This window comes from Mustela lutreola, chromosome 4, assembly GCF_030435805.1.
Source record: "Mustela lutreola isolate mMusLut2 chromosome 4, mMusLut2.pri, whole genome shotgun sequence".
In the NCBI taxonomy this organism is placed as follows: domain Eukaryota; kingdom Metazoa; phylum Chordata; class Mammalia; order Carnivora; family Mustelidae; genus Mustela; species Mustela lutreola.
Genome location: NC_081293.1, coordinates 165070922 through 165088087, shown reverse-complemented (window position 1 = coordinate 165088087; position 17166 = coordinate 165070922). Strand labels below are relative to the sequence as shown.

Genomic DNA, 17166 nt, shown 5'->3' with positions numbered 1-17166 from the left:
GCTTTTCACAGCTGCTTCTCCTCCTTCCCAGCCCCACACCCCCCTGAGAGTTACTCAGGGGAGTGGGCTTTACCACTCAAGTGGATACAGGCAAAATGAAAAGTAAATGAGAGTCACTCCTTTATACACTCAATGAGATGCATAAAACAGTGAGCTTCATCTGAGATGTGGGGTGTGGGGTGTGTTGACCCTTTCAAGGACAAACTGCCTAACGGATTCTATTATTAAATGTATGTGGAAAGTTAGTGTGTGTTCAGTTGTGGGTTTTTTCTTCTTTGGTCTTGCTTGATGAGTCCAGGTGTTTCCTTTTAAAGGTAAGAATTAGCATTTTAACCAGTCAGCTTGTTTGGCATTTACCCACCGATTGTATCATTTGCATTGGCTGACATTGCCCTGGTAATGGGGAAAAAGCAAATCTGTTTAGGTAGTCATACATTTCTTTTTATGCACACCACACACGAATTATTTGTCTACCTTACTCCCTTTTTTGCAGTAGCTATTCTCTTAACAGTTGGTTGCAAATTAAATTTTTAGAGATCAAATTCTGCTGGCTGCAGGAACGTATCAGATGAGCTTTATCTTCCTTCCTAATTAATCATCACCAGGCAGTGACTCCTGTCTTGTAATTTTTTAGATTCTTTTTCTTGGTTCTTTTTGTCAAGTAATTGATTTATAAATGAGTATTTAAGTTTCCTGGTCAGGCTTACCATTTCAAGGAACCCTGCAATGAATTATTTCACAAGTTTGGATTTTAATGTTCTGTGTTGCCCAAAGTGAAGAATGCCTGTGCCTTGTGTGGTTTGTTTTAGTGGTAAACCTAAGGCCAAAACGCCTTGTGTTGATAAACCAATAAGAGAAACCATGCAAACCCTGATGATGGCACTTTCCCAGTTGTGAATATTTTGCATTCCCTATGATTTTTTTTTAAAGATTTTATTTATTTATTTGACAGAGAGAGATCACAAGCAGGCAGAGAGAGAGGAGGAAGCAGGCTCCCTACTGAGCAGAGAGTCCGATGCGGGGCTAGATCCCAGGACCCTGAGATCATAACTTGAGCCAAAGGCAGCGGCTTAACCCACTGAGCCACCCAGGCGCCCCGCATTCCCTATGATTTTTATTAGGGTACAGAATTATATATTCTTTTACCTATGCAAGTATCTTATACTGGCTAGGAGTCTCCTACAATGTTGAATTGATTGGTGAGGTTGACCATCCTTGCCTTCATTTTTATCTTAAACAGAAAACATTCAATCTTTCACTCTTAAGTATTGTGTTAGCTAAAGGTAGGCATTTCAGGTGCACCTGGGTGGTTCAGTCAGTTAAGCGTCTGTCTTCATCTTAGGTCGTGATCCCAGGATCCTGGGATCAAGTCAGGCACTCTGCTCATCAGGGAGTCTGTCTGTCTGTCTTTCTCGCTCGTCCTACCAACCCCCCCTCCCGCCAATTCGTGCTCTCTCCCTCTCTCAAATAAATAAAATTTTAAATTTTTTTTTAAAAAATCAAAATAAAGGTAGGCATTTCCTTAATGCTCATTATCAATTTGGGAAAAATACCTTCTATTATTAGCGTCCTGACAGGTTTTTTTCGTGAATGCTGAATTTTGCACATTATTTTCTACATCTGTTAATATGGTGAATTAATATTGATTGATTTTCAGATGTTATACCAAACTTGCCTTCATGATAAACTCTTTTTATCATATATATATATATATATATATATATATATAACTAGATTCATTTTGCTCAAATTTTACAAGGATTTTTGCATCTGTGTTCATGAGAGATAGCAATCTATAGTTTTCTTGTCTTGTAATACCTCTGGGCTAATTTTGACATCAATAACGCTGGCCTTATAAAAAGAGTTAGTTGTGTTCTCTGTTCTATTTTCTGGGAGAATTTTTGTAGACTTGTGGTGATTTCTTCCATAAATGCTTCATAGAATTCATAGAAGTCACCTGTGCATGGCATTTTTCTTATGTAAAGGTTCTTAACTACAAGTTCAATTTCTTTACTGAGTATAGTGTTATTTAAGCCGTCCATTTTTTCTTGAGTGAGTCAAGTTGAATTATAATTTATGCAACTATTTATAAGATACATGAGTTTTAATAAATTAAGAATAATCCCTCTAAATTGTTGCACTGTTGACATCTTTTTATTTTTATCTTTATTATTTTTTTAAAGATTTTATTTATTTGATAGAGATCACAAGTAGGCAGAGAAGCAGGCAGAGAGAGAGGAGGAAGCAGGTTCCCTGCTGATCAGAGAGCCCGATGTGGGGCTCGATCCCAGGACCCTGGGATCATGACCTGAGCTGAAGGCAGACACTAACCCACTGAGCCACCCAGGCACCCCCCTTGACATTTTTTTAAAAGCCATGTGGATCAGGGAATTTGCATTTGCAAGTGGGCACATCCACAAATAATATGACCATTTGGGGCACATAATAGACAATGCTTTTGTGTTCATGACATCCTGGTGAAGAGAAAACACTCAGGACAATAAGCATCATTACTTGTTACTTTTCCAAAAGATTGAAATAAATACTGCATGAGTCCGTTACCTCTCTGTTTCAAATACCTATTTAATGACAAAGTAGGGATAAATGTAAGACTTCCAGTAATGGAGGAATGATACTTGTACGATCAAAATTCACTGTTGATGGATTCAGGGACTAAAATGTGTTTGTAACCTCAAAATCATACTTGTGACACTCTCCTGTTCATTTGTGGCCATGCACAGAGCAGTGAAAACTTGGGAGTAACAGGATGCATGCATTCTCGGCTGAGATGGAACAGGCGGCGCTCTGCCTTCCTTTCCACTCTCACGCAGGGTAACTGGAGGATGGAGCAGCAGGGGGCAGTGCAGCCCAATGCGAGAAGCTCCAGCTCTGGTGCCACAGGATAGTTTGAATCCCACCCATGGCCCCTCCTTACTGGGCTAGCCTCAGGCAAATCACTTAAGGCTTCTGAACCTTTTTTTTTTTCTCTTTTGTAATATAAAGAAAATTGAATATGACTGGATGAGTTGTTTTTAAGATATAATATTTTTTATCTATGTGGTCTGTGTATTTATCTATGATAGATTATTTGCTGTTTCATTGTTCCCAGTGACTTCTTAGAATTTACCTAGCATGAATAACAAGAATCGGCTGTTTATCTTTCTCCCCTGATGAGAGTATGTGCAAGTACAATTTTCAGATGTTCAGCAAACCTTGCTTTTAAGATAAGCCTGTCTGGTCGTGAAGTACTACGTATTTTACGTGTTGCTAGAATTGATTGGCTAAAGTTGTAAAAAGCATTTTTGAATCTATGATTGGTAAAGGAATTTTTTTTAAAAAATGTGGAGTCTCACAAGTTTAGGAGCATGGGAGAGGAGATAACACATAAATACCAACATTTTTTTACCAAGTTGAGTGGTAGCTGACAGCAGACAAGAGAAGGCTGACCCACACAGGTGTATGGAGTTGGGGTAGAGTCAAGGAACAAACTAGTTTACTCCACCGAACTGCAGACAGCTCAGGGCGACTTCAGAAAGGATCAGGAATGAAAGATACCAGTTTGCCAGGGGCACCTGGCTGCCTCTGTTGGAAGAGCATGTGACTCTTGATCTTAAGTTGGTGAGTTCAAGCGCCGCTTTGGATGCAGAGATTACTAAAAAAAGATAAATACGTTTTTTTAAAAATACGAAAAATAAACAGAAAATACTAGGGATCTGAAGATTAAGGGGGCTAGAAATACAAAAATTGGATAAGAAAAATTCTTAGAAGAGTTAGCACCCTGCCCCTGTCCCCTTCTCTAATTCAGCCAAAAATGGTTAAATTCACTATCTGAAGGAAGTGAATGAGGTATGCCTAGATTCAAGAGATCAGCCACTCTAAATTTGAGACTGAATCACCACACCCTATCGCTGTTAAACAGAGAGACCCCTACCGGCCCCTTCCTTTCTTGATTTCAAATGACTAAAAGATGATGGTTTTGTGCTCCCCCATAGAGGAGATTATCAGATTCCTCTGTAGAGAAACTGACCAGACCAAGAAAAGACATATCAGATTCTGAAATTTGGGGGTCCCCTGATGAAACATCTGGATGCCTTCCCACCCTGCTGTGAAGCTTCCCCAGTACACAAGCTTGCCAACAGGCACACAGTTGTGGTTCCCCCCCAGCCCCAGTTAGCATTTTGGTGCCTTGCTTATAAAGACAGACAACCAACAATCATCAGATACTTGTAGAAATACCTTTAATGTGAAAGCAGAGGCCAAAATGCAGAAACAGAAAAAAGAACTTGAAAGAAAATGATCGTTTGAGGAGATAAATAAATAAATAACAGAATTGTCTCTGACTAACTCAGAGAGAGAAAATCCATGAAACATGCTATAAAAGGATATCATTCAGAGAAATAAACAGGAGTGTCTGCATAATGAAAATACAACACCTCTTCTTTGAAAATTATTAGGAATTTCATGCTGGGAGCACAGAGCATGAAACCAGGTGTGGGGCTGTTCTGAGCACAGGTACCTGTGTGAGCACATACCTGTGACACCAGCCTTGGACATAAGAAAGAACTCTTGGAGATTAAATAAACGAGAGCAGGAATAAGAAAGTTGAAGAGTTAGAAGATAAGGAATTTGGACAAAAGGATGAAAAAATGCTCAAGAAGATGGTTTAAGACATTCATGATATAAATGTAGTCAGAATTCCAGACAGAGGACAGAAAAACTAGAGAGAGGGAAATAATCGTACAAGTATTTCAAGCCAAGTTCCCAGAGCTGAAGGACATGAGTTTATAGATTTCAAGGGCCAAGGCAAGGCAAACAATTAGAGAATTTTGAATTATCAGGGATAACTTCCTGAAAACTTTCAAAGAGAGAGAAACCAAAGCAAAACAAAAATGGGGTCATGTGCAAAGCATTGGAAATTATAATGGTAGCAAATGCAAAATGTTGCTTTAGCCAGAAATTGTGATAGGATTTTTTTTTTTTTTTTTTTTTTGAGACTGGGAAGAAGAAAAGAGGCTAACTCTACTGTAGTAAGAAGTCAGTAGATGGTCAATCTCAATGAAAAATCAAGCATGCCATGTAGATATTGGGAGGTAAAACAAATAATTCAAAAAATAACCCATTTCAGCACAAGAATCAAAGGCTTCTGGAGTGCAGGAATCATGGATTTGGGAAAGGAACCGCTGTTTTTCAATATCTGTCATGTACCATTTACAGACATGTGTTAATCCTTTAACAATTACAGTTAGATTAAAGAGTAGATAAGAATTTGAGTGGGGTCAGCGTGGGTCTGCACAGATGTGATGCTAACGTTTCTTCTCTCTCCAGATTCCAGGTACATCCTCTTGCCCGTCGTGTTACATCACCTCCACATGCACCTGCAGGAGCAGAAGGACCTGATCATGTGTGCACGTATCCTTAGCAACGTATTTTGTCTCATCAAGAAAAATAGCTCAGTAAGTAAATACAGGTCAGAGTATGTAGTTCCCATCAAATGACTTTTGGAAATAAAAATGCTCAAAGTCCTCAGAGAAACCTCACTAAGCGTAACCCTCTGAGATTCTCACTTTTATTTCCAGCTGGGTTGGACATTTTGCTTTTGTTCTGAAATAATTTTTTTTCATCTTGTAGGATTGCTGTAACCCCAAATAACCTGGGTTTCCTAAACTTGTATTTTGAGAAAGAACTGAATACCCAGTGAGAAAAAATTAGAACTCTCAAAGCCTCCCACATGTATCTTTAATCTTGATATGCTGAATTCTCTGTGGCAAGAATAAATTACTGCCTGTGAAGTGAAGTCTTTTTGGACCCAGTCTGTGGAAGGCTGCATGGTGGTGGTCCGAGCTTGGAATGGCTCTCGGACCCTGCCCTGCAGAAACTGTGGAAACAGAGGAAAGCCCCGGGAGACCGAGCGTATCTTATACTATAGTTATTACTCAGCCCCAACGGTAATCACTAGAGTGTTGTGGATTTGGGAATTCCTGTGCACATACCTGATGCTTGCTGCAATGCTGTTACATTATAGAATGCAGGGCAAATAGAGAAAAATCACAGACTTCCTTAGAATTGGGGACAAGTCTTTGAGTATTCATGTCCATGGCTCATGGCTCACAGCCGATGTGAAATTCACATGTAAAGGATGTCCTGTTCTAGCTCTGGCAGTTTACAGGTGTGAATTGACGTATACTCGTCTTTGACAGCTTGTCCAGAGCAGTGTTGGGAGTCCCGTGTCTCTCCCTCCTTGCTACTACTCTGCTACCGTCTCCCCATGTTTGTTCCTCGTACTTATGATCGCCTTCTGAAGCACTCAGTGTTGAGCTGGCATGGAACCCCAGTGGAAGGAACAGAGAGAGGGCCCCAGGCCTGTGGAAAAAGAGTTGGTACTGGAGAGGAAAAGGGCAGAAGCTGTGTTTGAAAATGTAGTAAGAGAGCAGTGCCTGGGTGGCTCAGTGGGTTAAGCCTCTGCCTTTGGCTCAGGTCATGATCCCAGGGTCCTGGGATTGAGTCCCACATCGGGCTCTCTGCTTGGCAGGGAGCCTGCTTCCTCCTCTCCCTCTCTCTCTCTCTCTCTCTCCCCCTGCCTGCTTGTGATCTCTCTGTCAAATAAATAAATAAAATCTTTAAAAAAAAAAAAAAAAAAAGTAGTAAGAGAGACCTGCCCAGGGAGGGAGGACTGATTTTTGCACATCCCCAAGATCCTAGGCCCCAAAGTCCAGCTGGGACTGGGAAGAAGAGTGATGACAGGGAAAATGTTAGTTTTGCTTTAAAACTTTCCTGTATAATTCTGCTGAGTGAGGGGATTCACTGCAGAAGACTGAAAACAACTATCAACAGTAGCGGAAAAGACTTTTTAAAAATCTCTCCTGTCTCTTTCAGTTTGGAAATTGCAGTCACCTTAGACTTATCTGTTAAGGAATTCAGAAGAGAAACTCTGCTCTGCAGGAGAAACCTTGGTAGTTTTCTTTCAATTGTGAGAAAGTTTATCATGAAACCCTGGCCAGAGAGCTGTTCAGACTCCCACTTTGTAACAAAGTTTTTGTTTGTTCCGCTGGTTCTGTTTTTGGAGAGGCAGTCTTGGTAGAGAGCCTTTGGACACAGAGTTTTGTCTTTGCAGGTGTAATAAGAATCTAACTCTATTAAAACATACAGTCAGTGCAGAGTAGTTTGGGTTTCTCTCTCAGGTCCTGGGGGCTTGGATACAATTTTGCTTTAGGGAAGCAGTGCCCGCCGTGGCCACTGATCTTAGATCCAGTCTGGAGCTCATGGTGCTCGTCTATACTGCACGCTGTTTGCTCGTGTTACATGGAGAGTTTTTTAAAAATCATTCTTATGGGAATAGTCATTTGCACTAAAAAGGGTTTTGGAAAATGACCTTTGCAACTCAAGTGATGAGAAGAGGATATGTAAGCACAATCTGAAATCGAGACTGTTAAGAACATTGGGAATCAGGAGGGGCTTTCCGTCAGCAATCCGACTCAGAGAGGCGAACTGCCTGGGCCCCATTACATGCTGTGTTCATGCGTAGCTGGTGCTCTTAGTGCATCTGGTTTGCTTTCCAGGACGTCACCCCACCTTTCATTTGTGTGTCCAGCAGCCACTGCACAGCCTGCTCTTGGGTAAGCTGTGAACTTCTCTGTAAAAGAAGGTCATTGACGTAGGTGACGTAGGTGAGGTCCAGTTCTGTCAAGTTCGCTAGTCCTCCGATTTTTTGATTCTGTGTTTGGAAATGTGGGGTTTTTCCCTTCTTTTCCACTAGAGAGATTAATATGTATATGAAGCCACCATTTCCTGAGCTTTTTATTTTTTTCCCTTCAGGAGAAATCAGTGTTGGAGGAAATAGATGTGATAGTGGCCAGCCTGCTGGACATCCTGCTGAGAACCATATTGGAGATCACCAGTCGACCTCAGCCATCTGGCTCCGCCATGAGGCTCCAGTTCCAGGATGTCACTGTAAGAGCATAAAGCAAATGGCCCCGAATAGAGCATAGCTGTGCTTGTAAAAGCTTCAGTCACTTTGAGGGTGGGTTGCTATAGGAAACTGGGAAATCTGGCTCTGGGAGAATGACCCTTGTGTATTTCGAAGATACACGAAGTTAACTTGCATTTTGCCAGGGAATGAAGATAAGAAACACTGTTTGTTAAAAGATCTTGGATTAAGATATATTTAATTTCAGAAAGCCAAATTTGTTATTAGTTCTCACTTTTCTCAATTTAATTAGCCTGTGATTCTGTGTTCCCAGTCCTCTTGGTACTTTTCATTCTCTTTTTATCCACCAAATTGCTTGAGGAGAGGAGACTAATGAAATAGAGAAACAGGAGTCAGGTGTCCTGAGTTCTAATTCTGGATTTCTCACTGTGGATAGTAAGGATCTTAATTTGGGGATGCCTTGGTTTCCTTAGGTATGAATTGAGAAAGTTTGACAAGGTAATTTCTAAGTAACCTTCAAGCTCCACTATTTTATGAGTATTATATAACATGATTTATAAAAAAATTAAGAAACAGTATATCTGATAGTTTATGTATGTGTATGTATTTTTATTTTTATGTGTGTGTGTCTATAGAGAGAGATGGATTGATGATTGGGTGGATAGATTATATTTAAAACTCACATTCAGTTCACCAAGAATGGTTTTTTTGTTTTTATTTTTTTTAGATCTGATTAAGAATATTCTTCCAAATATCCAAAATGGCTGTAGATGCTATAGTTTTCATATATTTACAAAAATGTCAGCTTTTGCCATTCTTAATATAAATCATCCACAGAAGAACTTTTGTCTTAAGAATGTTTGCTCAGCCCCTGATGAAAATAATTTTTATTTCTACTTAAAAAAAAATACGAAGTCTGCCCTGACTCTCCTACCAAGTTCTCCTGACTGTTTCAGGACGGCCACGTTGTGCTGAATTTTATTTTCTCTGCTTTTAGAGCTGAGATTAACCTGAAGAAACCAAGCTCTGAGTTTGGGAAATAAAGTTAAACTCTCTCTTTTGACCAACTAAGTTAAAGATACTATGAAAACTTTCTAATATATGTAATAGCTCTATTGCCTCATTAAAAGAAAAGATAAGCCAAGCATTTGAGTTCTCCATTTCACATGGAAAGTGGTACCTGCATCATGGGTTCGGCTTTGTGTTTTTAGCGCAATGCTTGGTCCAAAGTAAATGCTCAACACATATTGTTGCTGCTTAACACTCCTGGGGTTCATTATGGATTTGAAGGTTTGGGGGTTTTTTATGTTGAATTTTTTTATTTTGTTTTTTCATTTTTTTTTTTTTAGTTAAACTTGTTATTTTGTGATAATTATAGAGTCACATGCACTTGTAAGAATTATTACAGAGTTGTAGGAAATATTACACAGCTTTTACCCAGTTTCCACAATAATAAAAATCTTACAGAACTATCGGACAGTATCAAGACTAGGATACTGACATTAATAAGTCCAGACACAGAATATTTCCGTGGCCCCAAGGATCCCCCGTGTTGTGTTTACAGTCAAAACCACTTCCTTCCCATCTGCACCTCCTCCTTAACCCTGACAATCCCAAACCTGTTCTCTGTTTTTATAATTTTGTCTTTTCAAGCATGTTACAGAAATGAAATCATACAGTAAATAACCTTTTGTAATAAGCTTTTTTTCTTTAACTCAGAATAATTCCCTAGAGATTCATCCAAGTTGTTTTATATATTTATATATTTATACATCTTATTCTTTTTATTGTTCAGTAGTTTCTATGTTTTGGATGTACTACAGTGTGTTTAACCATCACCCATTGAAGACCACCTGGGTTGTTTCCAGATTTTGGCTATTACGAACAAAGCTGCTATAAATGTTTCTGTGCCAGTTTTTATGTAAGCATAAGTCTTGATTTCTCTAGGATAAATTCCTAGGAGTGTGGTTGTTGGATTATATGGTAGTTGCAGGTTTAGTTTAGTTTAGCTTTTTTTTTTTTTTTTAAGATTTTATTTAATTGAGAGAAAGAGAGAGTGCAGCACACTCAAGCGGGGAGAGGGGCAGAGGGAGAAGCTAGATCTCCACTGAGCAGGGAGCCCCAGGTGATACTCTGTCCCAGGACCCTGAGATCATGACCTGAACTGAAGGCAGACGCTTAACTGACTGAGCCACCCAGGAGTCCCTGCATGTTTAGTTTTAGTTTTAGTTTTTGTTTTATATTTCATTTGCTTATTTGAGAGAGAGAGATTGAGACTGAGAGAGCGAGCATGAGAGTGAGGAGGGTCAGAGGGAGAAGCAGACTCTCCGCCAAGCAGGGAGCCCAATGTGGGACTCAACCCCGGGACTCCAGGATCATGACCTGAGCGCTCAACCAACTGAGCCACCCAGGTACCCCACATTTTTAATTTTTTAAGAAACTGCCGAACTGTATTCCATAGTGGCTGTATAACTTTACATTCTCATGTACACAGTGTATGAGTGATCCAATTTCTCACTGCCCTCTTCAGCATTTGGGGTTGTTGGTTTTTTGGTTGTTGTTGTTGGGGGTGGTGGTGTATTCTGTTACATAGGAAGTAATATCTTACTGTGATTTCAGTTGGCATTTTCCTAATGACCAGTGATGCCGAACATACACTTTCATATACTTGTTTGTCACCAATATATCCTCTTTGGTAGAACATCTCTTCATGTCTTTTTCCCATTTTCTACCCAAATTGCTTTTTACCATTGAATTTTCATGGTTCTTTATATATTGTAGATACTAGTCCTTTATTGAGTATGTGGGTTATAAATATTTTCTTCCTCTCTATAACTTGTTTCCCCATCCTCTTAACAAGGTCTTTTGCCAAAGTTTTTATTATTGATGAAGACCACTTTATCAGTTTTTCCTTTCATAGATCATGTTTTTGATGTCAAGTCTAAGAATTCTTTAGTCCAGCCCTATATCCTAAAGTTTATCTCCTAAGTTTTTTTTTTCCTAAAAGTTTTAACAGTTTTATATTTTATATTTCAGTCTACAAACCATTTTGAGCTAATTTTTGCAGAAACTGTGCCAGATAATCTAACATTCTATTATCTCTATATTGACATGTATTAATTGTCTTTTTTCATTAAATTTAAGCTCTTCCTGGTCCTTGGTATGATAAGTGATTTTTAATTAAAGTCTGGACATTTTTATAAGACTGTGAATCTTACTTAAGCCTTCTGTTTTAGCTGGCTTTATGTGATACCACTTGGCAGGGGAAAGGGAAGGGTGCTAACTCATGATGGCCAGAGGTGGAATTTCGTGTTCCCCACATTGTCTTCACTAACAACATCGGGCATGAAAGCACCGGCTCCCGATTTGGCTTTCTCTAGGGAAGATATTAGGGCACCCCTTACATAGCTTTGTGAGCATGGAAGTCTAAGCTCACCCTTTGGTGTGGGTGAGACCAAAGTCCTTTGTGGTCTTCACCTGGAGTAGAGCAGTAAAACTTTTGTCTTGCTTAACTGTCCTTTACTTGATCTTTTGGCGAAAGAGAGTAGACTTTTGTTGTGTGTAATTGTTGGTGTAACTGGCCAGCTTCTTCAGCTCCAGGTGTGAGATACCCAAAGCAGAAAGAAAACCCAGAGAATGTGGTACTTTGTCCTTCCTCAGCTCCCAAGGACCCTGGCCAAACTGCTTTCTTTTCTCCACCTTCAGACTCCTCTTCTGTTTGTTCTGTATCTATTAGTGAGGTTTGTAAAGTAGTACATAGCAGGAGGAATAGGTAAAAGTATATCTACTCCATCTTCCCCAAAGCAGAAAAAAGTTCTCCTTCATTATGATTTTGATGGTGACATTTTAATGGCTTCCTGGCAATGGAGCTCTAACATAGTCTTAAAATGGTAATAGCCTAGCAAACTTCAGAGCAAATGTTGGCTGTGCATAAGGACTTGCTGAGATTGGAAACTAAAACACATTTTCAGACTGCTTTGTATCCAGAGGCAGTTGTCAATGACAGATCTCTCTGGGGTATGCCTGGCCTTTAGGCCTTCACAGTATAATAATCAATGCAAATTAAGAGACTTGAAGGCAGTGAAATCAGGTTTGCAGAGGACACTGGGGGTAGGGCCAGCAGGATGTTCCTCCATTGTTCCGAATTTTAGGAAAATCACATAAGGAGAAACTTTCCCCAGCATAGCCATGTTGTACCCTCCCCCGTTTTGCAAAAAATCAAACTCTCTCAAGGTATGTGGTTTGAAATTTGCTGGGAAACATCCATTTGGATTATTTGGCTCCTTTGGTTTTATGCTGTAAAACATTTTTTTCAGGGGAGTCAAGCTGATCTGCTTTGAATCCTCTTTTGCAACTTTATTATCTACAGGCTCTTGAGCAATTTACAAATACCTCTAAGCTTCTCTTCCTTTGTCTTTAAAACAAAAGGGGGGGACTTGGGTGGCTCAGTCATTGAGCATCTGCCTTCAGCTTAAGTCATGATCCCAGGGTCCTAGGATCCAACTCCACATTGGGCTATCTGCTCGGTGGTGAGTCTGCTTCTCCCTCTCCCTCTTCCTCTCCCTCTGTGTGTTCTGTCTCTCTCTCTCAAGTAAATAAATAAAATTTAAAAAGCAAACAAAAACAAAAACAAACCAAGATAATTGGACCTCTCTCAAAGTTAGTGTGAGGATTTCATCACATGTATAAGGGTTTAAATAATATCAGTTTACTTCAGTCATTATTGTGGTAGCAGCAAGAGTCACAGTAGTGCTATTATGACTGCTGAATAATTATACTGTTGTATAGTGAGGAGCATGCACTGGTCATTTACAGAATCAGTCCTCTGTAGGCACTGAAGACTTAATTTCTTTACCATTTGCTCATGGAGAACAGGCTCTTTGAATAAGGTCTACGTGGTAGTCCTACATTGAACACTTCCAGTCCTTGCAGAAAGTGCCCGCAATAAGTGGACATCCCGTGGGTGAAAGCAGTTCCCACAGCATGTCATGGCGGAATGTTCCAGTTCTCCTGCAAGTCACATGACTGTCACCCTGCCTCCCCATAACACTAACAGCAGGACTGACTTCTGCTGCATCATAATTCTAGATAACAGTAGCCTTATTTTTACTATTTAAAGAGATTGTACTTTTTGTTCCTTTACCAACTGTTCTTTAAATTTTAAAATGCTCTCTCTTGCTAGAAAGAAAAAATAAAAGACCATTGTAATCTGTTCCTTTCAAAAATCTAATTGTATGTGGAAGCAGATTTAATACAGCAGCATGAACATGTATGGCCATTTGCTCACACCCTCAACTAATTGGACTCCAAAGTTCCTTGCAGTTTATAAATGCGTCTTTCTTTGCCCGTAATTTAGTTTGGCACCATTTATGGTACAGGTAACTCAAGTCAACATTGGCCATGTCTAAGAAAGATACACTGGTCTAAACTTTCCATGTACTGTGGGCTTCTGGTTGGGAGAGGGAAAGGGATGCAGAATTTTTTAAGAAGTTTCTGGAAAGGGCGCCTGGGTGGCTCAGTGGGTTAAGCCGCTGCCTTCGGCTCAGGTCATGATCTCAGGGTCCTGGGATCGAGGCCCGCATCGGACTCTCTGCTCAGCAGGGAGCCTGCTTCCTCCTCTCTCTCTCCGCCTGCCTCTCTGCCTACTTGTAATCTCTGTCTGTCAAATAAAATAAATAAAATCTTTAAAAAAAAAAAAAAGAAGAAGTTTCTGGAAAAAATAGTGCATGTGTGTAACAGAAGGTTTCATAAGGGCCATTTTTGTATGAGAATACATGCACTCCCAACACTTGTTGTTTCTTATCTTTTTAATTTTAGCCATTCAAACAAGTGTGAGGTGATACCTCATTGTGGTTTTGATTTGCATTTTCCTAAGGATGAATGATATTGAGCATTTTTTTGTATGCCTGTTGGCCATCTGTATGTCTTCCTTGGAAAAATGTTTATTCAGGTTCTCTGCCTATTTTTAAATCACATTGTTTGTTTTTTGTGTGTTGAGTTGCATTATTTATGTATTTTGGATATTAATGCCTTATCAGATATATCATTTGCAAATATTTTCTTCCATTCAGTGTGTTGTCTTTTTGTTTTATTGATGGTTTCCTTTACTGTGCAAGTGCTTTTTATTTTGATATAGTACCAATAATTTATTATTTTTATTATTTTTTTAAGATTTTATTTATTAATTTGACAGACAGAGATCACAAGCAGGCAGAGAGGCAGGCAGAGAGAGAGGGAAGAGGAAGTAGGCTCCCTGCTGAGCAGAGAGCCCGATGTGGGGCTCGATGCCAGGACCCTGGGATCATGACCTGAGCCCAAGGCAGAGGCTTTAACCCACTGAGCCACCCAGGCACCCCCCGCCCAATAATTTATTTTTGCTTTTGTTTCCCTTGCCTTAGGAGATATACCTAGAAAAATGTTACTATGGCCAGTGGGCATCTAGGCTTCTTAACAGGTTAAATATGCTTTGAATTCCTAAATAGATTAAGTGAATACATAAAATGACATTGCAGAGTAGATATTCAGATTAATAACACATCAAAAATGTGCCAAAGATTAGATACTAGGATAAGTTGTTTGTAGTCTGCAGCAGATGTGACAAATATAGATAATAACCTGGATTCAAGGAAGTGTTCCTGTGTACACTGACTGTAAATACGTAATGAAAGTCTATTGTTTTTTGAACAACTCTTCTTATTACTAAAACTATTGATACTAAAACTAGAATAATACATTATTCTAACTTCAAGGCATGTCACTATTCACAGGATGGTATATTTTAGGAGTAAACATTTTAAGAATATTAACCTAGTCACTACATTAGAGATAGTGTAGCTAGAATGTAGAAAAACTAAGAAATGAGAGATTCAGTGGGTTTCTACTAAGTGGATTTGCATTTTTAAGTTGAGACTTACTGGAGAGGTTAAAAAGTCAGACATTGGTTATCAACTGATAGATTTTTATATGCCTATTTATATTTGAAATATAACCTCAAACTCAGGTATATTTCCTCTATGAAATCAAATCAGTCTGAGCAGGTAGGTAGAAGAACCAGAGATACATCCCAGCTTCACCGTTTTCTAACTGTGAAACCTGGGATAAATAACTTAACCTTAACAGATCTTACTGTAAAATGAAGTTAATAGTATCTACTCAACAAGGCTCTAGTAAGGAGTGAATTTGATAATAAAAAAATGCAGGGATGCCTGGGTGGTTCAGTGGGTTAAGCCTCTGCTTTCAGCTCAGGTCATGATCCCACGGTCCTGGGATTGAGCCCCACATCTGGCTCTCTGGTCAGTGGGGAGCCTGCTTCCCCCTCTCTCTCTGCCTGCCTCTCTGCCTACTTGTGATCTCTCCCTCTCTCTCTGTCAAATAAATAAATAAAATCTTTTTTTTAAAAATGCAGTAACTTACACATAGTGCTATTCCATAAACAATAATGTTGTCCTAATGTCTTTTTTAAGCTTTATTAAGATGTATTACATCTTAATAATGATGTAATATCTTATTACATCTTTATACATCTTTATTTATGTAAGATGTTTTGACATTCCAAAAATTGCATATATTTAAAGTATACAACTGCTAAGTTTTGACATATGTGTATATACCTGTGAATCATCATCAAGATAAAGGACATGTCCATCAATCGGAAAAATTTCCTTGTGCCTCCCTCTCTTTCCTTCCTCTTGCCCTCCCCCATACTACCTCATCCCCAGGCAGCCACTGCTCTCCTTTCTGTTACTACAGATAAATGTGAATTTCTAGAATTTTATATGAATGGAATCATATGGTACATAGTTACTGTTAGGTTTTTTTTGGGGGGTGACATTTCTACTTTTTCCTCTCAGTATAATTATTTGAGTTTCTTCATTGTTGTTTTATGTAGCAGTATTCATTCTTTTTTAATGCTGAATAGTGTTACATTATATGGATATACTATAATTTGATTATTCACTCACCCTTTAGTGGACATTTGGGTTATTTTTGGATTGGACTATTCTGTTCTATTTATCTATTTTTTCTGTTTTGACACCAATAACAATATCCTGACTACCAGAACTTTATAATAAGTCTTGAAGTCACATAGTATAAGTCCTTCAACTTTATTCTTTTTGAATGGTGTTTTGGCAATTTCAAGTCCTTAACATTTCCATATGAATTTTTAAATCAGCTTGTCACTTTCTATGCCACAAAAGACCTGATGTGATATTGATTGGTATTATCATGAATATGTATATTAATTAGAGAAGAATTGACACCTTAATAGTATCAAATCTCCCAATTTATGAACATAGTATTCTATTTATTTAGATCTTTAATTGTTCTCATCAGTGTTTTATGATTTTCAGTGTGTGAATCTTTTGTCCTATATATCACTAAGTACTTAAATGTTTCAGTAGTATTATAAATTATGTTATTTTGAATTTCAGCTTCCAATGAACCATTTCTCATATGTAGAAGTAAAATTGATTTTGGTACATTGATCTTATATTCTGAGACATAGATTAATTCAGTTAAGTAGTTCTAGTAGCTCATTATAGATTTGATAGCATTTTTTGTGCACACAGATATGTTAAGTATGGATAAAGAGATTTTTTTATTCCTTTCCAGAATATATTCCTTTATTATTTTTCCTTGTTTTATTGTATTGGCTAGAAACCAATATAAAGTTGAATAGAAGTGGTATCCTGTTTAAGCTTTGCAATGTCTGAAAAATCTTTTTCTTTTTGAGAGATTTTTTAGGTAACGATCTTGATTGATAGTTGTTTTGTTCTTTCAGTACTCTAAAGATGTTGCTCCAAGGTCTTTTGGCTTGTATTATTTGTAATGAGCAATATCTTGCCCTTACCTTTGTTCCTCTGTATGTAATGTGTCTTTTTTGCACCGACTGTTGTTAATATTTTCTCTTTATCTCTGGCTATTTTATTATAATGTACCTTAGTGTATTTTTTTCATGTTTCTTGTACTTAGGAATTGTTGAAATTTTTTAATACATAAGTTTATAGTTTTCAGAGAATCTGAAATTTTTCCCCTTATTTTTTCAATTACTTTTTCTATGCCCTCCTCCTCTTTGAGTTCTCCAATTACATATATATTCTGCTACTTGAAGTTGTTCTTTAGTTCACTGATGCTTTTTCTTTTATTTCCTTTTTTTTTTTTTTTTAAATTTTGGAGAATTTCTACTGTCTTCAAGTTCAGTAATCTTTTCTTCTGCAGATGTCTAATCTGCCACTAGTTTT

At 38.4% G+C, this 17166-nt stretch overlaps 1 protein-coding gene across 3 annotated transcripts in view; it reads left to right on the top strand.

Annotated features, from left to right (window-relative positions):
* DOCK4 (dedicator of cytokinesis 4) overlaps positions 1-17166 on the top strand; it is a 455246-nt gene that overhangs the window by 330346 nt on the left and 107734 nt on the right. For all 3 annotated transcript variants that reach the window (XM_059171596.1, XM_059171597.1, XM_059171595.1), the window contains exons 24-25: positions 5326-5453; positions 7813-7947. In XM_059171596.1, the coding sequence (XP_059027579.1) occupies positions 5326-5453; positions 7813-7947 (263 nt within the window). The remainder of the gene's footprint in view (positions 1-5325; positions 5454-7812; positions 7948-17166) is intronic.